Genomic DNA, 25,224 nt, shown 5'->3' with positions numbered 1-25,224 from the left:
ACTTTTGAACGGTAGTGTATATATATACAGTTGAAGTCGGAAGTTTACATACACTTAGGTTGGAGTCATTAAAACTTGTTTTTCAACCACTCCACAAATTTCTTGTTAACACAGGTTAGGACATCTACTTTGTGCATGAGACAAGTAATTTTTCCAACAATTGTTTACAGACAGATTATATCACTTATAATTCACTGTATCACAATTGCAGTGGGTCAGAAGTTTACATACACTTAGCTGACTGTGCCTTTAAACAGCTTGGAAAATTCCAGAAAATAATGTCAGGGCTTTAGAAACTTCTGATAGGCCAATTGACATCATTTGAGTCAATTGGAGGTGTACCTGTGGATGTATTTCAAGGCCTACCTTCAAACTCAGTGCCTCTTTGCTTGACATTATGGGAAAATCAAAAGAAATCAGGTAGGTACCACATTCATCTGTACAAACAACAGTAAGCAAGTATAAACACCATGGGACCACGCAGCCGTCATACTGCTCAGGAAGGAGACGCGTTCTGTCTCCTAGAGATGAACGTACTTTGGTGCGAAAGTGCAAATTAATCTCAGAACAACAGCAAAGGACCTTGTGAAGATGCTGGAGGAAACAGGTACAAAACTATCTATATCCACAGTAGAACGAGTCCTATATCAACATAACCTGAAAGGCCGCTCAGCAAGGAAGAAGCAACTGCTCCAAAACTGCCATAAAAAAGCCAGACTACGGTTTGCAACTGCACATGGGGTCAAAAATCATACTTTTTGGAGAAATGTCCTCTGGTCTGATGAAACAAAAATATAACTTTTTGGCCATAATGACCATTGTTTTGTTTGGAGGAAAAGGGGGATGCTTGCAAGCCGAAGAACACCATCCCAACTGTGAAGCACGGGGGTGGCAGCATCATGTTGTGGGGGTGCTTTGCTGCAGGAGGGTCTGGTGCACTTAACAAAATAGATGGCATCATGAGTCAGGAAAATTATGTGGATATATTGAAGCAACATCTCAAGACATCAGTCAGGAAGTTGAAGCTTGGTCGCAAATGGGTTTTCCAAATGGACAATGACCCCAAGCATACTTCCAAAGTTGTGGCAAAATGGCTTAAGGACAACAAAGTATTGGAGTGGCCATCACAAAGCCCTGACCTCAATTCCATCGAAAATTTGTGGGCAGAACTGAAAAGGCGTGTGCGAGCATGGAGGCCTCCATCTCTACTCAGTTACACCAGCTCTGTCAGGAGGAATGGGCCAAAATTCACCTAACATATTGTGGGAAGCTTGTGGAAGGCTACCCGAAACGTTTGACCCAAGTTAAACAATTTAAAGGCAATGCTACCAAGTACTAATTGAGTGTATGTAAACTTCTGACCCACTGGGAATGTGATGAAAGAAATAAAAGATGAAATAAATAATTCTCTACTATTATTCTGACATGTCACATTCTTCAAATAAAGTGGTGATCATAACTGACTGAGTTAAAATGTATTTGGCTAAGGTGTATGTAAACGTCCGACTTCAACTGTATTTACAAAAAAATATATGGGGGATTGGAAATGATGCAGACAATTACATTGATGGAATCCACAATCTATCTGCAATATTAAAGTTGATCTCCAGCAAAAAAAAATTAAAAATCCTAATAACATCAGAAAAATGTGGAACATAAGTAGGTTACACCAAACATTGTGAAGAAGCTGACCAGAAGATGGCAGTTACAGTTACATATTAACCTTCTAGTTTGCAGAAGATATGATGACAATGAGTTCAACCTCACATGTGCAATATGAAAATATCTAGATCATTTTTACAAAACCTGTGGACTCTTTGCACATAATAATTATGAGCTGTCCAATTGAATGTTCTGTGCATGATAATACAAAATCAAGTCTCTTTTTCATGTTGTTCGTTTTATTTTCTTCACACACCCTCACACAACCAATATTTCAACAACCAAAACAAACCACTAAACCATTAGAAGTCTTAACGCTCTGAAAATAAGACAATATTATTTTCTCAAACATGTACAGTGCTACACATATACACACAAGATGGGAAGATTCAGAAACAAACCACTTTAATATAAGCTGGAGCTTGGGAGTATAGAAAGACAGATATCATACCACACCAAGTGATCCAGGCCGATAGGTAGAACATATTTATAGACATCCCTTCAACTTACTATATAACAACAATAATGTACATTGCAGATTTACTCTTGCTTTGGTTTTACATTTGTGTACATACAGTATTGATACGAGTCTGTGTAGCACTTCTTGGGGTAACGCTTAAACTTTTAGCGATTTGGACTAGCCCCCTACAGGATGGAGTCACTGATAAGTAGATTGCTCTTAGATGTAAAGCCCCATATTTAGGGGACTTTGAGCAGTTCCGAACAACATTTTTGTGTACAGAGTGCCCTGTGAATGGCGCAACATCGATTGCTGTGCACTCCGTGAAAGCTCTGGTTGTCACTCTTCTCATGCCGCTCTCCGCTCTCAGCTGAGATGCAGTATGTGAAATTGCATATGAAACGGAGAGCCTAGCGATTGCAGATAAAGCGGTCTCATCTCGCTGTAATGTTCTCAGATGGATTTAGAGCTCACAACATGAAAAAATAAAAAATAATTTAGTAGAATTGAAACAATGAGACTTTCTCTTGGTCACAGTGGGAGGAAATCCCTTTGTGCTTAAAGCTGGCGTCACGAGTCTGCTGGAATTTGAATGGCGTCTCTGCGTCGCTCAGAGGATGTTGGGGTGAAAAGTCTCTGTCGTCAGTTATTTGAAATGGTGCCAATTTTGTATGATCATATTTATTTTAGTTATAAGGTGAAATCTTAGAGTAAGTCGTTTATAATTTCATTGTAACTATATTTTGAAAGCATTTCAATAATTAAAATTCATAATCCATATTCCCCCACTTTTGTTGAATAGGAAAACAAATACATATATGATGTTTCATATTTTCATATTTGCACAGTGTACTTGAGCTTGTATCCTCAAAAGTGACTACACCTTAGCAACTTATAACTATTTTTACCAGAATGGTGGGATTGTAATCTTTCTGGCAGTATAAGCATTAGCTGGTATTGTTTATGGCCCTCTCATGATAAATAATTAATTTTGGGTATGTCTATTTAGGCAGAAATCTACATGTTGACATTACATTTAACAGGTTTTAAGAAATAGAGACAACTGGTTGACCACCATGAGGAATGTTGCAAACTACATCTCGTACAATGCACTGCTTTTATGAGTGCAGTGACAGTGTGAGGTCAGATCAGCATAGAAATAATGGACCATATCAGCCCTAGATACTATCATCATATGGTCTTTACTGGCCTCATTTCAACAGTCTTATCTTAGGGATAGATTCAATCTGTATCGCAGAAACAAATTTAAGGGTAATTTCCGATTGAGCCGAACATATGCAGCGTTTTCCGGGAACACAGTCTCCGTGAAAGCGGGAACATTGCCTTTAAATTTCGAGCTATAATGCTACAATAATTCTTCGATATGGATTGAATTCAACCTTTAATGTCTCTGCATATTCATGACCCCACAGATATTGTTGGTTGGGCTCCTCATAAACTTGTCTCTCCAGTCTTGCCTGGTGACCTGCCCCCTGTGGGGGTGACCTGAGTTTGTCTATGCTCCCCCAGGATGGCAGCGATTAGAGCCTCTGGGGCTGAGACCCCGCCTCCAGGGGACACAGGGCTGCGGGGGGTGAGCGGGCTGATGGGCGACGGCAGGGTGTCCTGGGGGGACACCAGGCGCTCCTTCTTAGCAGCAGAGCAGGGCGAGCGGCTGCTTGGGAGCCCCTCTAGCGGACGAGGATGCAGGCTGAGGCCCTGCAGGGAGGGCATGGGGGTGTTGGAGTGAGCAGGACTGCGGCTGCGGCGATGGTGGTGTTTTCTTTTTCCAGGGCTTGGGCTGCGGGAGCTAGCAGGGGCCAGCAGGACCAGTGTGCTGTCATCCTCTGAGCTGACGTCAGAACTGTCTGAGCGGCATACTGGTGGGGCTGTCGGGCTGTGCACAGGAACATGGATCTATGGGAGATGGAGGAAGGTTGGAGAAGAGAGTAAGAGAAAAGGGTGGGAGGGAACAAAATTAGGAGAAAAGGAAAAATATCCAGCAGAACTGAATGGCAGACAGCAACTGCTTTATTCTCTGTTCATTGAACAACACAGGAAGGAAAATGTCAGGAAGGGTCCTGACCTGAAAGGGCGATGTCACGCCGATAATAGTGTTCATGTTATTACTGTAGAAACCCAAAATGTATTCCCCTTCATCCCTGGGTAAATCCTCCTCTGTAAATGTCACCTGAGAGAAAGGGGAAGAGAGTGAATAAAAGTACAAATAGAGAAAATGGAAACATTGTAAGTGGATGTGTGGATAAATGTTTTCTCATCTCAATGGATAAATGAGGTTGAGTTTGTGGGAGTATGTTTGTCAGGCTTTGTATCCTACCTGTGACCCATGATCTGCTTTGGCCCACACATATGTTACATAGTCCTTGTGATGTTTGAACCCAACCTGTGTAGACAAATCACAGACTTCAATTGACCATGGAACAATTACGCATAGCCCTAATAACCTATAGATATTGTGTGAGAGAAAATATGAAATCTCACTGCTTTGAAGTTGAAGTCACAGTTACCTTGTATATTGCAACCCAGTCCCATGAGCTGCGCTGGAAGTTGGACATCACAGTGAATCTGACCGTGGCATCAGAAACCTTAGTCCACTCCTTCACATACTCTAACGTTACAAGAGGAAGGTCCACTTTAAATGGGAACTGAGGGAGAGAGCATGAGAGTGAAAAATAAACAGAGAGATAGAAAGATAATTTCAGAGGGTGATTCTTATGTGATTACTTTCTAAGGCTATAATGTAACAGTAACTGTGAAGGTTTTTCACCATATCTGGATAAACATCAAACAGTGACTGCTGGGGTGAGACCCCAGGGGTCACAGGGAGGTTGGACTTACATGTAATGAGAAGACAGCAGAGACAGGCTTGTGGTCGCTGCAGGTGTAGCCCATGTGACTGCGGTAGGAGTGTTGCACCACCTTGGTTGCCCCACCCAGCCAAGAGGTCAGGCCGCGCTGCAGCGCCGCATTGTGGGTAGGAACAGGGGAGCCCGTACAACGCAGACGCCACAGGATACGGTCTGTCCATGCTGGCTTTCGCTTCTTACTGCTGTGAGAGGAACAGAGAGAGAGATAATAGTGGGAATTGGAGGTCAGTGAATCAGTCAATAGAGGTGTTATTATGAAACCAATAACTTGCCAATTTTGCTGCACTCATTATGTCTAAGGCCTAGCTACAAGGTCTGTAACCTGATTTGATGTGTGCATAAATGTGAGAAGTAAGCGTATGCAACCAGGTGTTGAATGCATGTACCCGGGATACAGAAACCTTACCGTAGGTTCAGGGCCACCTCAGTCAAAGTGGTAAGCCATAATAAATAAAAACAAAAGAAAACTACAAAGAATGTATGAATCTTTACGTATATATATATATATATATGTATATGGGTATGTGTATGTATGTATATAGATATATATATATTTACCCCAAAAATATATGGGGGATTGGAAGTGATGCAGACATTTACATTGATGGAAGCAACAATCTATCCGCAATATTAAAGCTGATCCACCCCCCCCTAAAATAAAGAGGCTAACTAACACAAAACAACACCAAACACTGACAGGCCGAGAAGCATCTGGTCAAACACACACGCACGCACGCACGCACACACACACACACACACACGTCATCCTGATTGCTCACACCTGTCAACTTCTCCAGGCTTCCTGGCAGAGCACAGCCCTTGACCCGGTTGGTGCTGCCACCTGGGGATGAAGTGTGGACGTGTATCCTGGTAGTGCGCTGCCTAACTGTGTCCTAACTCTGAACTACCCCCCATATCATAGCAAGTCAGTAAAAAGGGAGCGTCACATCAATCACAAACCATTTATTGCTCTACACAGTATCACGTACCTGGTGTCGTATGTGTGTGTCCCCACATCAAACTTATATGTGGGGGGGAATTTGAGAGGGCCTTCTAAGAAGCCGTCTAAGATGGACTCACTGTTTTTGGCTATGTTGAGCTGCAAAACAAACATGCGAGAATGAAGAGAGAGAGAGCGAGAGAGAGGGAAAGAGAGACACAGACAATACAATTGAATCATCAAAGTAGCTTGCTTGACTTGATGCAGCCACTGTGTGATTGAATATTATTGGGTGTAGGTTCATTTTTGTTGGTGCTATAGCTATTTCTGCTGGTATTTAATCAACAGTCATTGTTTTCAAAGATAAACATGACTTCCATTTGGTACTCTGTTTTCAAAGAAAATTCCATTTTGACTTTTTCCTTAAATGTCAAATAACTGACAGATTTCTCACCTGGTCTCTCTCCCACAGCAAAGGTAGTTTATTGCTGTCAATGGCACTCTTCACCACATGAATGTCATAGTCCTCTATGCGGAAGTTAAGATCTCCAAACCAGAACACCACACTGGGAGAAGAACACAGGACCATTTCACCACTCTATGAGCCAACGACTGATCATCAGAACACCAGGCTCAAAGATGGCGCCGGAGGGTAGGGCTGCCGTCTTATCGGCTCTTAAGCAACCATGCTATTTTGTCAGTTTTTTCGCGTTGTTCGTAACTTGTTTTGTACATAATATTGCTGCTACCGTCTCTTATGACCGAAAAGAGCTCAGAACTGGGATTACTCACCTCAAATTGGACGAGGAGTTCTTCTTCAATGAGTCGGACGCGAGGGATATACTACGGACACCCGACCAGGCCCAGATCCCTGTGATTCGCTGGAAAAGGAAACGTAGGTTTCGCGGAAAGAGATCAGGATGCCTTGTGAGGATCAGGCGACGAGTGGCTAATCTGCCCTTGCCTTCCATTCTGCTAGCTAACATTCAATCGCTGGAAAATAAATGGGACGAACTGAAACCACGTATATCCTACCAACGGGACATTAAAAACTGTAATATCTTATGTTTCACCGAGTCGTGGCTGAACGACGACATTAAGAACATACAGCTGGCGGGTTATACAGTCTATCGGCAGGACAGAACAGCAGCCGCTGGTAAGACACGGGGCGGAGGCCTGTGCATATTTGTAAACAATAGCTGGTGCACGATATCTAAGGAAGTCTCAGGGTTTTGCTCGCCTGAGGTAGAGTATATCATGATAAGCTGTAGACCACACTATCTACCTAGAGAGTTTTCATCTGTATTTTTCATAGCTGTCTACATACCACCACAGACCGAGGCTGGCACTAAAACCGCACTCAATGAGCTGTATTCTGCCATAAGCAAACAGGAAAACGCTCATCCAGAGGCGGCACTCCTAGTGGCTGGGGACTTTAATGCAGGGAAACTTAAATCAGTTTTACCTAATTTCTATCAGCATGTTAAATGTGCAACCAGAGGGGAAAAAATTCTAGACCAGCTTTACCCCACACACAACAACACGTAGAAAGCTCTCCCTCGCCCTCCATTTGGCAAATCTGACCATAACTCTATCTTCCTGATTCCTGCTTACAAGCAAAAATTAAAGCAGGAAGCACCAGTGACTCGGTCTATAAAAAAATGGTCAGATGAAGCAGATGCTAAACTACAGGACTGTTTTGCTAGCACAGACTAGAATATGTTCCCGGGATTCCTCCGATGGCATTGAGGAGTACACCACATCAGTCACTGGCTTTATCAATAAGTACATCGAGGATATCGTCCCCACAGTGACCGTACGTACATACCCCAACCAGAAGCCATGGATTACAGGCAACATTCGCACTGAGTGAAAGGGTAGAGCTGCCGCTTTCATGGAGTGGGAGTTTATAAGAATCCCGCTATACCCTCCGATTAACCATCAAACATGCAAAGCATCTATACAGGACTTAGGTCGAATCGTACAACACTGGCTCCGACACTCGGCGGATGTGGCAGGGCTTGCAAACTATTGCAGACTACAAAGGGAAGCACAGCCAACAGCTGCCCAGTGACACAAGGCTACCAGACAAGCTAAATAACTTCTATGCTCGCTTCAAGGCAAGTAACACTGAAACATGCATGAGAGCATCAGCTGTTCCGGACGACAGTATGATCACGCTCTCTGCAGCCGATGTGAGTAAGACCTTTAAACAGGTCAACATTCACAGGCCATTGGGCCAGACGGATTACCAGGACATGTACTCCGAGCATGCACTGACCAACTGGCAAGTGTCTTCACTGACATTTTCAACCTCTCCCTGTCTGAGTCTGTAATACCAACATGTTTCAAGCAGACCACCATAGTCCCTGTGCCCAAGAACACTAAGGTAACCTGCCTAAATGACTACCGACCCATAGCACTCACGTCTGTAGCCATAAAATGCTTTGAAAGGCTGGTCATGGCTCACATCAACACCATTATCCCAGAAACCCTAGACACACTACAATTTGCATACCTAATCCAACAGATCCACAGATGATGCAATCTCTATTGCACTCCACTCTGCCCTTTCCCACCTGGACAAAAGGAACACCTATGTGATAATGCTATTCATTGACTACAGCTTAGCATTCAACACCCTAGTGCCCACAAAGCTCATTACTAAGCTAAGGACCCTGGGACTAAACACCTCCCTCTGCAACTGGATCCTGGACTTCCTGACGGGCCACCCCCAGGTTGGAAGGGTAGGTAACAACACATGCGCCACGCTGATCCTCAACATGGGGGCCCCTCAGGGGTGTGTGCTCAGTCCCGTCCTGTACTCACTGTTCACTCATGACTGCACGGCCAGGCACGACTCCAACACCATCATTAAATTTGCTGATGACACAACAGTGGTAGGCCTGATCACCGACAACGATGAGACAGCCTATAGGGAGGAGGTCAGAGACCTGAACGTGTGGAGCAAGGACAACAACCTCTCCCTCAACGTGATCAAGACTAAGGAGATGATTGTGGACTACAGGAAAAGGAGGACCGAGCATGCCCCCATTCTCATCGGCGGGGCTGTAGTGGAGCAGGTTGAGAGCTTCAAGTTCCTTGGCATCCACATCACCAACAGACTAACATGGTCCAAGCACACCAAGACAGTTGTGAAGAGGGCACGACAAAACCTATTCCCCCTCAGGAGACTGAAACGATTTGGCATGGCTCCTCAGATCCTCAAAAGGTTTTACAGCTGCACCATTGAGAGCATCCTGACTGGTTGCATCACTGACTGGTATGGCAACTGCTCGGTCTCCGACTGCAAGGCACTACAGAGGGTAGTGCGTACGGCCCAGTACATTACCATGGCCAATCTTGCTGCCATCCAGGACCTCTATACCAGGTGGTGTCAGAGGAAGGCCCTAAAAATTGTCAAAGACTCCAGCCACCCTAGTCATAGACTGTTCTCTCTGCTACCGCACGGCAAGCGGTACCAGAGCGCCAAGTCTACCCTAAGCCATAAGACTCCTGAACAGCTAATGGCTACCCAGACTATTTGCATTGCCCCCCCCCCCATGCTGCTGCTACTCTCTGTTATTATCTATGCATAGCCACTTTAATAACTCTACCTACATGTACATAATTACCTCAATTACCTTGACACCGGTGCCCCCCGCACATTGGCACATTGACTCTGTACCGGTACCCCCTGTATATATCCCCGCTATTGTCATTTACTGCTGCTCTTTAATTATTTGTTATTCTTATCTCTTACTTTTTAAGGGATTGTCTTGAAACTGCATTGTTGGTTAAGGGCTTGTAAGTAAGCATTTCAATGTAAGGTCTACTACACCTGTTGTATTCCGGGCATGTGACAAATAACATTTCATTTGATTTGATAATTAGGACCAGGAGTATTTCCTGACCACACATGACCTGACCACCTGACCTCACCACCTGACCTGACCACATGACCTGACCACCTGACCTGACCACATGACCTGACCACATGACCTGACCACCTGACCTGACCACCTGACCTGACCACATGACCTGACCACATGACCTGAACAAGAAAAAAACGGTGACACTTTACTTGAAACCCAGTGACATAGCACGTTATGACACGGGCATAACCATGTCATAATATGTCATAACAGCTGATGTAACTTGTCATAATCCTAACATTGTCATGACATGTATTTTTACACATATATTGTGTTATTTTATGGCTGGTTATGACACCTACATAAGACTGTCAAAACCCATATTTATTCAAGTAATTTTTTTCCCTGCCAAGAAGTTTCCTTTCATTTGAAAGTTTGTTTCTTAAATCATTTGTTGTTGTAATTAATGTTTTTTCATCATATTTTAAATATTTGGTAGAAAATACACTTTATGACACTGTCATGAAGCATTATGACCATCCTGTGTCACTTTACTTAGACTAAGAAAATACACTTAATGACACTGTCAAGAAGCATTATAACATATAATCCTCTCTAGGTTTCTTCCTAAATTCCTGCCTTTCTAGGGAGCTTTTCCTAGCCACCGTGCTTCTACTGTACATCTGCATTGCTTGCTTTTTGGGGTTTTAGGCTGGGTTTCTGTATAAGCAGTTTGTGACATCTGCTGATGTAACATCTATAAATAAATTTGATTGATTGAGATAGGCCTATCAGGTACATGCTCTTATGTCAGTCATCAGTCAAAAAGAGGATGTCTTGTCCTGCTCCTGAAATATACTCCTGTATTCATCCCAGTCATCAGCAAAAGTGCATTGGGGTAAGTGAATGTCTGATATCAATGTGTGTGCATATACAATGCTAATTTAATATGGTCAACAACAAAAAATAATGATATAACATAAACATACTGTTGACACGTAGGCTGTGGTGTAATGGAATGTTTTGCCTTGTGTGGTAGGTTATGTGGGTTTTGACAGTCTTATGTAGGTGTCATAACCTGCCATAACAAATGCAATATATGTCACAACAGGTCTAAATATATATGTTATGACAAGTTATGTCAGCTTTTATTACTTTTATTACAACGTGTTATGATGCTGGGTGTCAAGTAAAACGTCACCAAAAAAACTCCCATAGGTGGTCTGGTGGGATAAACTCCTGGCCCTAGACATACTGTTTACATCAGCCCTCCCCATCCAAATGACCCACTCGTGGTCCAGCACACCCGAGGCAGTCCCGCCCTCAAACTGCTGTTGCTGTAGAATGCTCCCAAAGTCCTCCATGCGCTGCTCCAGGTTCCGCATGTGAGCCGGCAGGTGACAGTTCAGGAAACATACCGGGTGGCCGAACATCGTCATCCTCGCACTTACACCCCCTTTATTACCCTGGGGGAGGGGAATAGAGAGATAGTATGAAAATGTAACACACACTGATGGATAAAAGATGGATGCTCTACCAGCCTTTGTAATCAAACATCCACTGTGATAAGGATGAAAGGACAGATGGTATTTTGGTATCATCTGTATCAAAGAGCCAGACAGTCAGACAGTCCTGCTGCACTGACCTCAGAGAGAAGGAGACTGCTCTGTCAGCCAGTATTGATGCTGACATCAACACGCTCAGGAAGGTCACACACACACACGCACGCACACATGCACGCACGCACGCACGCACGCACGCACGCACACACACACACACACACACACACACACACACACACACACACACACACACACACACACACCTCTTTTCTCTCTCCCTGGCATATTAACATATTTTGATGCAATTTAAAAGCTACAGTGCATTCGGAAAGTATTCAGACCTCTTAACTTTTTCCATATTTTGTTACGTTACAGCCTTATTCTAAAATAGATTACATGTATTTATTTCTTTATCAATCTACTCACAATACCCTATAATCACAAATCAAAAACAGTTTTGCAAATGTATTACAGATAAAAAACAGAAATACGTTATTTACATAAGTATTCATACTCTTTGCTATGAGACTCAAACTTGAGCTCAGGCGCATCATGTTTCCAATGATCATCCTTGAGATGTTTCTACAACTAGATTGGAGTCCACCTGTGGAAAATTCAATTGATTGGACATGATTTGGAAAAGCACACACCTGTCTATATAAGGTCCCACAGTTGACAATGCATGTCAGAGCAAAAACCAAGCCATGAGGTCGAAGGAATTGTCCATAGAGCTCCGAGACAGGATTGTGTCGAGGCACAGATCTGAGGAAGGGTATCAAAAAATGTCTGCAGCATTGAAGGTCCCCAAGAACACAGTGGCCTCCATCATTCTTAATGGAAGAAGGTTGGAATCACCAAGACTCTTCCTAGAGCTGTTTGCTCGGCCAAACTGAGCAATCGGGGGAGAAGGGCCTTGGTCAGGGAGGTGACCAAGAACCCGATGGTCACTCTGACAGAGCTCCAGAGTTCCTCTGTGGAGATGGGAGAACCTTTCAGAAGGACAACCATCTCTGCAGGACTCCACCAATCAGGCCTTTATGGTACAGTGGCCAGATGGAAGCCACTCCTCAGTAAAAGGCACATGACAGCCCGCTTGGAGTTTGCCAAAAGGCACCTAAAGGAATCTCAGACCATGAGAAACAAGATTCTCTGGTCTGATGAAACCAAGATTGAACTATTTGGCCTGAATGCCAAGCGTCACGTCTGGAAGAAACCTGGAACCATCCCTACAGTGAAGCAAGGTGGTGGCAGCATCATGCTGTGGGGATGTTTTTCAGCGGCAGGGACTTGGAGACTAGTCACGATGGAGGGAAAGATGAACTGCTCAAAGTACAGAGAGATCCTTGATGAAAACCTGCTTTAGAGTGCTCAGGACCTCAGACTGGGGCAAATGTTCACCTTCCAACAGGACAACGACCCTAAGCACACAGTCAAGAAAACGCAGGAGTGGCTTCGGGGCAAGTCTTTGAATGCCCTCGAGTGGCCCAGCCAGAGCACAGACTTGAACCCGATCAAACTTTTCTGGAAAGACCTGAAATAGCTGTGCAGTGACGCTCCCCATCCAACCTGACAGAGCTTGAGAGGATCTGCAGAGAAGAATGGGAGAAACTCCCCAAATACGGGTGTGCCAAGCTTGTAGCATCATATCCAAGAAGACTCAAGGCTGTAATCAATGCCAAAGGTGCTTCAACAAAGTTCTGAGTAAAGGGTTTGAATACTTATATAAACGTGATATTTAAGTTATTTATTTTTTATAAATGTTTTTTTATAAATGTCTAAAAACCAATTTTTGCTTTGTCATTATGGGGTATTGTGTGTAGATTGCTGAAAAAACAACAACAATTTAATACATTTTAGAATAAGGCTGTAACATAACATAATGTGGAAAAAGTCAAGGAGTCTGAATACTTTCCGTATACACTGTATGTATTTAACAAGGGTTTTTGGACACTGCATTTACCAACAAGCTCCTATTTTAGAGCAGGGGTTGCCAGGGTGACACTCACCCAGTAGCCCCCGAGGCCTGTGCGTGTTTTCTCTGTCTGCAAACCCCTCAGAAATGGAAGATGACAAAATTTTGAAAACACCAGCAACAGCACCCCCTGCATACGCTGGGACGTCACCTACAGCGATAGAGGGGGAGGTGAGAGAGAGAGAGAGAAATAGAGAGTAACTGTATCCACAGAGATTGAGACAGTGACTGGCCTGGCACAACATTGCAAGTTAACTCTTTACTGACCAGCACATATCCAAATCGACTCAGTGTGTCCATGCAGAGTTCACTCCACTGGTCGGTGAAGAGAGCATCCTTCAGCCGCTTGTTAATCATAGAGTTCACTTCCTGTAGCCTGAGTGGGGAGGAATAGAGAAAGAACAACTCATAACTCAGTGGGAGGAGAAGAGGAATAAGAAGAATGTTTGGATGATTAGATGTGGTGACATCAGTAGTAGAGGAGAGATCAGAACAGTGACAGAGGTATGATGGAGGAGACATTGAATGCTGGCACCGTTTTGATTGGAGCAGAAGCTCACCCAATGATAAACATGTCTGTGCTCCCATCGCCAGCATGCGGCCCAAACAGAGAGGTGATGTCATCAGGAGGAAGAGCAGAGCCCACATTCCATGTGACAATGTGAACCCTATCAGAGGACGACACAGGAGGTAATGCACATCCTACATTATCAGTAAAACTACATACATTAGTTAAACTTTACATACACTACATATCCAAAATTATGGGGACACCTGCTCGTCGAACATCTCATTCCAAAATCATGGGCAGTAATATGGAGCTGGTTCCCCCTTTGCTGCTATAACAGCCTCCACTCTTCTGGGAAGGCTTTCCACTAGATGTTAGAACATTGCTGCGGGGACTTGCTTGGGCAATTAGGCCTAGCTCGCAGTCAGCATTCCAATTCATCCCAAACGTATTTGATGGGGCTGAGGACAGGGCTCTGTGCAGGCCAGTCAAGTTCTTCCACACCAATCTCGACAAACCATTTCTGTATGGGCCTCGCTTTGTGCACGGGGGCATTGTCATGCTGAAACAGGAAAGGGATCTTCCCCAAACTGCTGCCACAAAATTAGAAGCACAGAATCGTCCCGAATGTAATTGCATGCTGTAGCGTTAAGATATCCCTTCACTGGAACTAAGAGGCCTAGCCCGAACCATGAAAAACTGCCCCAGACCATTATTCGTCCTCCACTAAACTTTACAGTTGGCACTATGCATTGAGGCAAGTAGCGTTCTCCTGGCATGCTCCAAATATAGATTTGTCCGTCAGACTGCCAGATGGTGAAGCGTGATTCATCACTCCAGAGAACGCGTTTCCACTGCTCTAGAGTCCAATGGTGGTGAGCTTTACACCACACAAGCCGACGCTTGGCATTGCGCATGGTGATCTGAGGCTTGCATGCGGCTGTTTGGCCATGGAAATCCATTTCATGAAGTTCCCGACGAACAGTTCTTGTGCTGACATTGCTTCCAGAGACATTTTGGAACTTGGTAGTGAGTGTTGCAACCGAGGACTGATGCTTTTTACGTGCTTCAGCACTCAGCAGCCCTGTTCTGTGAGCTTGTGTGGCCTATCACTTCGCTGCTGAGCCGTTCTTGCTCCTAGACGTTTCCACTTCACAATAACAGCATTTACAGTTGACCGGGGTAGCTCTAGCAGGGCAGAAATTTGATGAACTGACTTGTTGGAAAGGTGGCATCCTATGACGGTGCCACGTTGAAAGTCACTGAGCTCTTCAGTACGGGCCATTCTACTGCCAGTGTTTGTCTATGGAGATTGCATGACTGTGTGCTCGATTGTATACATCTGTCAGCAACGTTTGTGGCTGAAATAGCCGAATCCACTAATTGGAAGGGGTGTCTACATACTTTTGTAGTGTAGATTTGCAATCATAACTGTGTAGTAATGTAATTATTATGTAATAATGTATAGCTCAATGTTATGGAGACTATAAACTGCACCTACAGGAACAATCTAATCTAATATCAGTAAAAGTGATTTAAGTGGTTGTGAATAGAGAGAGAGAGAGAGAGAGAGAGAGAGAGAGAGAGAGAGAGAGAGAGAGAGAGAGAGAGAGAGAGAGAGAGAGAGAGAGAACACTGTCTGGGACCTCTGTCAAGGAAATGTGCAGCCTGTATGCATTCTGTCTAGTTCAGATGGTTCTTACTGAGATGTATGGCATTTGATTCACATGACACATTCTGGCTCATATCAACCCATCATCCTGCAAATGGCTTCTAAACCTGAGGCTGGGTTCTGCCTAGCTCGTTTGCCATGCCAAGGACGGAAAGAGAGAACAATCTCCATGGAGACAACAACATGTTACTGTATTTAGTCAGGGAGTAGAAAGAAAAACTAGAACAAATGTAATATACGGTTGGCATGCTACTGAAATAGTACTTGGCGTCATCATTCGTGATCTGTCTCACCTGAAGCCGTAATCTGTTTCTCCTTCAGTCTTGTCAGTCTGTGGCTGGTTCTTCACTGCGCCCCCAGGGGATCTGGTCCTCTGGGGTTGTGGACTGGAGCCTGGTTTGGGGCTGAGGCTGGATGGCGGGGTGAGGCAAGGCTGAGGCAGGTTAGGCTGTGGGATGAGGTAAGACTGGCCTGTGTAAGGCTGAGTGCTATGAGGACTCTGAGGACTGCGGGACAACAGGGAAGACTCTGTGGGGGACTGGGACAGGGAGATGGGGCTGTGTGGTCCAGGAATGCGGTTTGGAATAAAGGCCTTATCCTTCATATCAGCCTCTGGACCTCTGGAGGAATTCAGTGCAGTAGGTCTGGGACGGCTGATATTGACTGGAACTGCAGCACTGGACCCAGGCTGTACATTCTCCGGCCTCACCGGGTCTGGCATCTCACGTACACCTGAGGCCTGAACTAGACCCATTCCTGGGAGTTTCCCAGACCCTACTATGGGACAGGTCATAGAGGTGTCCTGGGCTGTTGGTTGCAGGGGTAGAGCAGGTCCTGGAACAGCATTCAACCCAGGTTGTCCAGAGAGTCTTGCTGGATCTATGCTGCTTTGTTTCTGCTGCATTTGATCCATTAACCTGATTAGTAACCACAAATCATGTGGAAGGGATGGGAGAGCGTTTGTTAGATAAAGAGATTGAACAGATGGGAGAGCAATTACAAGAGAGAGGAATGTGCAGTCTGCTGGGCTGGTTGTGTAATTGATGCAAATGTAGAATGAGAAGATGAGAGACCTGTGTTTGTTTTCCTTCACAACCCCTTCCCTCATCCCCCCTCTGATCACAGACTGTCTCCATCTAACACCGAACCCTGTGGCCCGACTGGGAGGGGGAATTGACATGGAGCCAGAAGGGGGTGAGGGAACTGGCTCACACTGAGTACCTGTTCACCTCCTGCCCCCCAGTCCCCAGACATCACAGTCGACATCATAACCATACTAAAGCATAGGCAGTCGGTGGGAACCAACTTTCTACCCCAATCCATGTCTACTTTCCTGTTGCTTAGCAACACATTTCAGTCCCCTAGTTCAATCCCCTTTCTATCCCATGACTCCCTGCTCCATTCCCTCCTTGCATCTTCCCTTTCAACTACTGTATGTTATGGAGGGGAAGGGTGGGCTTTTCTACTCTTCAAACTAATCTATCATGCCCCTCTGCCTCAGAAAATGCAGGTAGAACAATGTATATCTCTAACACACTCTAACATACACACTATGTGTTGCAGCGAGATAGTCTCAGACAGAACACCAACCCACTGCAGCAGTAGATACAGAGCAAGAACACAATGGGTCACATGACATTAAGTAGGCTACATAGTAGTCCTCACTCTATGAGAATCAGCCTATAAGATGCCAGTGACAGCAAGAACAGCTCACTTACCAAACGCATTGTTTGTCCGCCGACCTCCATAAATGAAATACCCCCCTGATTTATTCATGACATTCAGAGTGGCTCTGGAAACTGAAAGGTACATGTGACCACTAGAATGTGCAAGGATAGCCTAAACATAATAGATTGTGGTTGTGGTCATGGAAGGTGTGTCACTGTCAATAAAGCAATAATTGGAAAGAAAAAAGCCATCACAAATGTTGTTGTTAGTGGCTATATACATGTTGATTCAGCCATTGAATGGACAGCCATCGATCACGTGACACCAATCATTCCTATGTGAAGACTCAAAAGCACATTGAAGCCAAATGGTGTCGATTAAGATGGCATCTCATGGACACATAACATGCACAGTTTGAGGTACTCCAGGAAGTGACATTGCAGGCTAGCTCAGTGCTCTCATTGAGTAACTCCAGTTGAAGGTGGCTGGGGTACTGCAGGCTGCTATTAGCAATTCAATAATCCTTAGAATTTATTTTGTGTGCAATTTTAAAATAATCGGTTAAAGAACATACATCTGGTGTATTAGAAGCAATTACGTAACATGATTATCTTCGAAAATAAAGTATTTTCACAAAGATTGCCATTTTCCCATTCACTACAGTGTTTGCTGACAATGCCTGCAGTACCGTGGTCGGCCTTGAACTTCCGTGGCTTCAATGAGTGGGAAGCCACAGAAGCCCTCATTCTCCCCTGGAAGACCTGGTTTCAGAAGAGGTGGAGTCATATAGGTGGACTACAAGTGACCTACAGCAGCTGTAAGAAAGCCTGTCCCTTTAAGAGCTCAGTGATGATGTCACAGCTGTCGCAAGCTGGCAGTGTTTAGTTCATTACCAAGCGCAGCTTGCCGCCTATAGCTGTGAACACAACTCTCAGTTTTGGACATTATTTATTTTCTGACCAATGTATTCATCACTGTGCGTGAATACCAAAACTGTAAGGTTTATGTTTTCCCCCTGTTTTACTGACGAAGTTGTCAATAGTTTAAGAATATTTTCATAATTATTACAGCATTATGTGTTTCATTTTTTATGCTGAATGTGCCTTATCTTAGTATTGATGCTTATTATTTTCAGACCACATCTTGTATGGATAAATGGCCAGTTAATTGGATAATCAAATCTGAATGACATGACACAAAATTGCAAACATTGTTAATCTCCAATCAACATTAAAGAATCCTAAACTGCGGAACTGTCTCTCTCACCATCTCTCTAATAGGAGTACAATCTCCATAACTTCACCTACTCAATCACTGAATAAATTCCAGAGGCATCATCCTCTAATTCATGGTCCTTAGAGTTGGATTGTGTAAACCACCTGAAGATATGGATCCGACACATACGGACCCATCCAAGAAAGACATCCCCTAACTCACCTGGGCGATTATACTGTTGAATATCTCCCCACCACTCAGGCACCCCCCTCATTAGGACGAAGGAGTAGTCGAGCGGACATCCGATCAGAGAGGAGTGCTACCAGATCCAGATATAGTGCCAGCTTATCGGTGAGTCGCTTCCCAGATCTATCCCACTTCCAAGCAGCTATGTTGGAGAAAAGAATGAAGCTCATGGAGTTTAATGACCTACAACGCCAGCTAGAGCAAGATCACAACGTTGACGTAGTGTCGACGCATAGCAGCCGAAGCCAGAGAAGTTCAGCGACAACAGGAAGAAACTCAGTGTCGACAGGAGGAAGCTCATCGGGCCCGAGAACCAATAGCTACACAATTGAACAGGCAGTGGCATCTACAGAAGGTAGCTAATGAGCTTGATCTAGCCAAGCTTGTCACATCCTTTCTTAAAGAAAAAGATGAAGGCGTTGATGCAGCCAGAACCCAGATGACTCAGTCAGAGCAGAGGAGCCCCTCACCAGCACTGTCTGATGAATCATGTGACAGCTTTGCGTCTATCCCACTGACACAACCACAACACGCCAACCTAGGAGAAAGAGGCGGAGCCTATGAAGACTCACATCATCTTCTCCCTGCCTACCCGAGGCACTCATCAGCAGCTCCCGTGGTTCCGCAACCTGCTCCAGCACCTGTGGTTCCGCACCCTGCTACAGCTCCCGTGGTTCCGCACCCTGCTCCAGCACCTGTGGTTCCACACCCTGCTACAGCTCCTGTGGTTCCGCACCCTGCTCCAGCACCTGTGGTTCCTCACCTTGCTACAGCTCCTGTGGTTCCACACCAAGCTCCAGCACCTGTGGTTCCGCACCCTGCTCCAGCTCCCGTGGTTCCGCACCTTGCTCCAGCACCTGTGGTTCCGCACCCTGCTACAGCTCCTGTGGTTCCGCACCCTGCTCCAGCACCTGTGGTTCCTCACCCTGCTACAGCTCCTGTGGTTCCGCACCCTGCTACAGCTCCTGTGGTTCCGCACCCTGCTACAGCTCCTGTGGTTCCGCACCCTGCTCCAGCTCCTGTGGTTCCGCACCCTGCTACAGCTCCTGTGGTTCCGCACCTTGCTACAGTTCCTGTGGTTCCGCACCTTGCTACAGCTCCTGTGGTTCCTCACCCTGCTACAGCTCCTGTGGTTCCACACCTTGCTACAGCTCCTGTGGTTCCGCACCCTGCTACAGCTCCTGTGGTTCCTCACCCTGCTACAGCTCCTGTGGTTCCGCACCCTGCTACAGCTCCTGTGGTTCCGCACCCTGCTACAGCTCCTGTGGTTCCGCACCCTGCTACAGCTCCTGTGGTTCCGCACCCTGCTACAGCTCATGTGGTTCTGCACCTTGATACAGTTCCTGTGGTTCCGCACCCTGCTACAGCTCCTGTGGTTCCGCACCCTGCTACAGCTCCTGTGGTTCCTCACCTTGCTACAGCTCCTGTGGTTCCCCACCTTGCTACAGCTCCTGTGGTTCTGCACCTTGCTACAGCTCCTGTGGTTCCTCACCCAGGATCGACACCTGCGGCTCCATATCCTGGACCAGCATCCGCAGCGCCATATCCTGCACTAGGATTTACACCATACCCTGTTCCAGGTGAACCCTACTTAACTGCGGGACAAAGCATACCTTATCCAGTCCCAGCAGCACCAGGCTTCCATCCAGGTTTAAGCGTGCCCTATCCCAATCAAGCAGCACCATATCCTGCTCCATCATACGGCATGCTGAAGCAGTCTTTGCCCTACTTTGAGAGCGGTAGAGAGAGTGACTTTGCCCTCCTCAAGATGGCCCTAGATACCTGATGAGCAGTCACAGACACCTAAACGAGTGGTATAAGTATCAAGTGCTCCTGGCCCACCTGAAACTACAGAGTGCAGTCCAGCTTGCTAAGGCCTACATGCACGACCCGAGACCTCACACTGTTGCCTTAAAAACCCTGCAGGACAAGTACGGTCAGCCCCGCCAACTCGTCCAGTGTGAGCTAGCCACCATCCTAAACTCCCCTGCCATCAGGTTCGGAGATGCAGAAGCCTTCGACACCTTTGCCCTATCATGCTCAGGACCCTTGAGGGGCAGAATGGCTATGAGCTCAGATGTAGGCCCACGTCGACCATCTCTTGAGCAAGCTACTGGGATGAATTCGTTGAGTACTGCTTAGATTGCGGCATCCTGAGGACTGGCACTGAACGGACGTACACCCTACACGACACCCTACAAGTCCCAGGCTAACCGCATATCAAGCAGAGCCACAGCCCTCTATCAATGTGATATGCCTTAGCCATTCAAGAACAACCACCGTGCCTTAACGGGACAGAAGGAGAAATCTGCTTCAATCCTTTTCAACGCAAGTGAAGATTCAAACCCAAAGGAGCCTGCTCAATCCAAGGGAGAAATCCAAACAAATCCAAGCCATACTGTGACAGTAAAGAACACTTTCTCAACACATGTGAAGAGTTCAAGAAGCTGAACACAGGACAAATCGTCAAGTGGTTAAGGGATGGAAAAAGGTGTTGGAAGTGTGGACGATCCCACAAAGCTGATGCTTGCACCCTCCGACGACCTTGCAAGACATGTAAAGAGCAACACCTAACGATCCTTCATGATGCCATACAGGAAAACCAGAAAAGCGTGATCATGGTGAGTATCCCGAAGACCAAGGTGTACCTGGACAGACCCAACCAATCAGCGAAAGTAATGCCACAGGCTGTTCAACAACTTAACCTCAATTCTAAGCCTGAGACCTTCACCCTCAGGACAGTTCGACAAGACGTTGTGCAACTGCAAGGTGCCTCAGTTACCTTTGACATGTTCCCCCTGCTCAATCCTTTCAAGAAGTATCAGATAAGACTGCAGACAACCTAGGCCTTTCCAAACACTCCCACCAAAAGCAATACGACCACCTCCGTAAGCTGCCTTAGCCCAAGCCCAACCTCTGCTGCTGATTGGTTCAGACATGCCTCACCTCCTGATACCCATACAGCGACAGTGTACAGGCCCGCCTGGTGGACCCATTGCCGTCCACACCGAACACGGCTAGTCCTTGCAAGGCCCTACTAGCTTAGTCCACACAGCACCAGCGGATTTAGTTTTTTTTACATTAAATATATTTGTGGTCATATTTGCAGTGAATGTAACAAATTAAAGGCCTATTATTATTATTGTTAAAAATGTGTTTGTGAAAAGTCATGTAAAATTGCTTATAACACCATTATACTTCCTAAACGGTTATTTATTTTTGGAAGAAAAAAATGATCTAAAAATAAATATACTCTAAAAATAAAGATATTAAAACAATTCACGGACCACCTGCAGTACCCCCATGGACCACAGGTTGGAAACCACTGACCTAGAGATTCTTTTCTACCCATCTGTCACACATCAAAGATTACATATGATCTATAACATCACTTGATACAGGTCTACTCAGCCATGCACCTCTTTGCTACGGCACACTGAACTATGAAAAATAAAAAACAAGAATGTATGATCAATCAACATGCAATAATAATCACATACAGACATGCTGTGGGGTTGCACACACTCTGTGACAAATAATTTACCTTTCATCTGCAAGGTGAAATGCTTCGCCAGTGAATCGGTCTCAATCTGGCGCAAGGCAGGGCATGATGAAATACTTATCCAATTGAATTAGTCCATGATATGGGACAAATATCTACAGGTTTTCAATCGTCAAAACACCAGCACTTTACTGTTAACGGCTTTCTTCTAGACTCATCTGAAATATACTACGCCCCGGGGAATGACAAGTCGATACCGTGGCGAATGACAGCCAGTGAGTGACACTAGCGCGACCTGTCAAAGGTGAAAAACCGGGCGCTGTTCCCGGTACGCGAGTTTAGTGTCCTAAAACGTGAAAAACAGTAGACTAGTGCCTGATGTCCAGTAAACACAGCATCCTTGAGATGGTGGAGCTGGTGGAGCTTCTGTGCGCGTGATACCGACTGTCCAGTTAACGGGACAGTTGCCTGCGCCTCGATCCTGCTTACCTGCTATCTCACCGGTGCAACTGTTTTCCTAGAGAGGAACCAACATCACTTACACACCGTCCTGAGACTGATTAAGAATAGAGTCAGAGCTGGCGACCGTAATAAATGCACCCAAAATGAATCTCAACCTCCAAATTCAGCTGACGTTGTGACTAGGATTACATAAATGAATTGAGCTTCTGTCGTGTCAATTATGTAATTAATCCGAGAGTTAGTCGTACACCGCCATACAGAGAATTAAAATGTCACAACGTCAGGCAGGTTGCTAGGCTACCTTAAAGCGCAGACTAGTGTAATGATATCGTTATTACAGGACACTGCGCAAGAGCGCCCGGAGTTGGTGCCCCACGTGACCACTATTCTTGAGCGCAGTTAATCATATTTCAAGCAAAATCATTCTGACAGGATTGGCAGAGATTACATAATTGAACTGTTATGTGAACTATGATTGCCCGTTTAAACCGTAAAATGTAGGCTCCTGGGGTGGATCTGATGAATATATCTGGTAAAACAGAGTAGGCTTATGTCATTAAACAGATTTTCAACATTTTGATGCTACCTTTATAATTATCTAAAATATATGCAACAAATTGTCCACCAACAGGTTTTTGTGACAATGCACCACACAACCAATAAGCAAAGCATACGGATTTCGGGCACTTCAACATCATGGTTTGCATTTTCACCCCCACCACCACAATCAAATAGACTATGTAAATTTCAACAAACAGAAACTACATCCCTCCCTTGTACCCAGTATCGAAGGCTTGGTTTGACTATCTCTTAATGTCATACATTTTTGGGGTGTTTTGTAACAGTGTAACACCCTGGCCATAGAGAGGGTTTTTTTGTTCTTTATTTTTGGTTAGGCCAGGGTGTTACATTGGGTGGGCGTTCTATGTTCATTTTTCTATGTTTTTGTATTTCTTTGTTTTGGGCCGTGTGTGGCTCCCAATCAGGCACAGCTGTAGTTCGTTGTTGCTGATTGGGAGTCACACATAAGGAGCCTGTTTTTCCTTTGGGTTTTGTGCGGGATTGTTTCTGTTTAGTGTTTTGCACCTGACAGGACTGTTTGGCTGTCGGTTTTCTTGTTTTGTGTGTATAGTGTTCTTACGTTTATTAAAATTCAAAGATGAACACTAACTCCGCTGCACCTTGGTTTACTCTCTCTTCAGACAGCCGTTACAAACAGATGTCTATTTCCATTCATCAAATGACGTTTGGACGTGTAACCGATGTGAAATGGCTAGTTAGTTAGCGGTGGTGCGCGCTAATAGCGTTTCAATCGGTGACGTCACTCGCTCTGAGACTTGAAGTAGGGTTTCCCCTTGCGTGGGTGTCAGTTGTTGATGTGTGCAAGGGTCCCTGGTTCGAGCCCAGGTTGGGGCGAAGAGAGGGACGGAACCTACACTGTTACAGATGCTGGAATGATATTTTGGACAAAAGTGCGCAGGTAGCCTACAGGAGACTTTTGAAGTAGCCCAATCAGATTAAAACATTGTTACTGCTTGTGTTTATGCCACACATAAAAGGTAATATATTTTAAAAGTGAAATGACAAATACTTAGGCTGTATTGAAGATTTAGGTTCTAGGGTGCTCAAGGAATAGCCTCAGAGAGGAGGCAAGAGCCTCATTAAAGGAAAATTCCACTCAAAAACTTTAGGTATTTGTTTCATTAGTCCTCTTTTGATACAGTTCCAAAATGTTTTGCATGTCAGCAATCAAGTTTTCAAGATCTTTAACTTTCAAAATATTAAAAAGTGTCACAGTATGATGTGTTTAGCACTTTCTGTATTTTGAAAGTTCTATATCTAGAAAATGGATTGCTGATAAGCAAAACAATTTGGGACTGTATCAATACTGGACTAATGAAACAAATACCAAGAGTGATATTTTCCTATAAAGATCCAATGCAGTCGTTTTTACTTCAATATCAAATCATTTAAGTACCTTACTGTGATAGTTTTCAATAAAATTGTAAAACAAAAGTTTCAACAATTTCACAGTGTTATTCAAACCTCAGTGTACAAATATACATAAAACACAGGAAAATCTAGGTTTTGACTGCACTGGGCCTTTAAGCTTTACTGAATAACTGGGCCTTCTGGGAGGATATGTATTATTATAGGACGACTTGTTGGGAGAATGATGATTTGCAACAGACTGTGCATTTCAGTATCACAAAATCAAAATACAGCCAGACTGGCCTGCTACTGTCCCTTTCTAGACCTTATAAACTGTTGAGTAGAGCCACAACTGATCCAAATGGAATGAATGGAATAAAACATTTAAATCACAGGGCGTTGCGCCATTATTCAAATTACATTTTTTCTGCAGTTTACAGCTTAGAGTAGGATTTTGTTCTCACTTGTACTCACCATAATACAAGTATTCATTGCATTGTGGCATTCTAGGCTACACTAGATAATGTTATTGTCCCTAAACAAGATCAACAGGGGAGCTTTTGAGCTGCATGTTTCATGTCTTCACTGTTCTTTCATACACAATGACACACCTGGCCTCTTCACTGCCAATCAGCTATTCCTCCTTGTTCTTGTGGATTT

The 25,224-nt window shown here is 44.8% G+C and overlaps 1 protein-coding gene across 1 annotated transcript; it reads right to left on the bottom strand.

The window, feature by feature from the left end:
- Nucleotides 1-1,881: 1,881 nt before the first annotated feature.
- LOC115159443 (inositol polyphosphate 5-phosphatase K) lies at nt 1,882-22,958 on the bottom strand. The gene is made up of 13 exons (XM_029709161.1): nt 22,213-22,958; nt 15,833-16,456; nt 13,920-14,027; nt 13,627-13,735; nt 13,394-13,510; nt 11,116-11,291; nt 6,405-6,516; nt 6,000-6,109; nt 4,982-5,192; nt 4,651-4,788; nt 4,461-4,526; nt 4,209-4,313; nt 1,882-4,039 (listed from the first exon to the last, which is right to left on the bottom strand). The coding sequence occupies exons 2-13, from the start codon at nt 16,450-16,452 to the stop codon at nt 3,575-3,577; spliced, it is 2,337 nt and encodes a 778-aa protein (XP_029565021.1). The 5' UTR covers nt 16,453-16,456; nt 22,213-22,958; the 3' UTR covers nt 1,882-3,574.
- Between the last annotated feature and the right edge of the window lie 2,266 nt (nt 22,959-25,224).

This window comes from Salmo trutta, chromosome 23 (assembly GCF_901001165.1).
Source record: "Salmo trutta chromosome 23, fSalTru1.1, whole genome shotgun sequence".
NCBI lineage: Eukaryota > Metazoa > Chordata > Actinopteri > Salmoniformes > Salmonidae > Salmo > Salmo trutta.
Note: the sequence above shows the minus strand (reverse complement) of the source record. Positions and strands in the feature narration are given on the sequence as shown.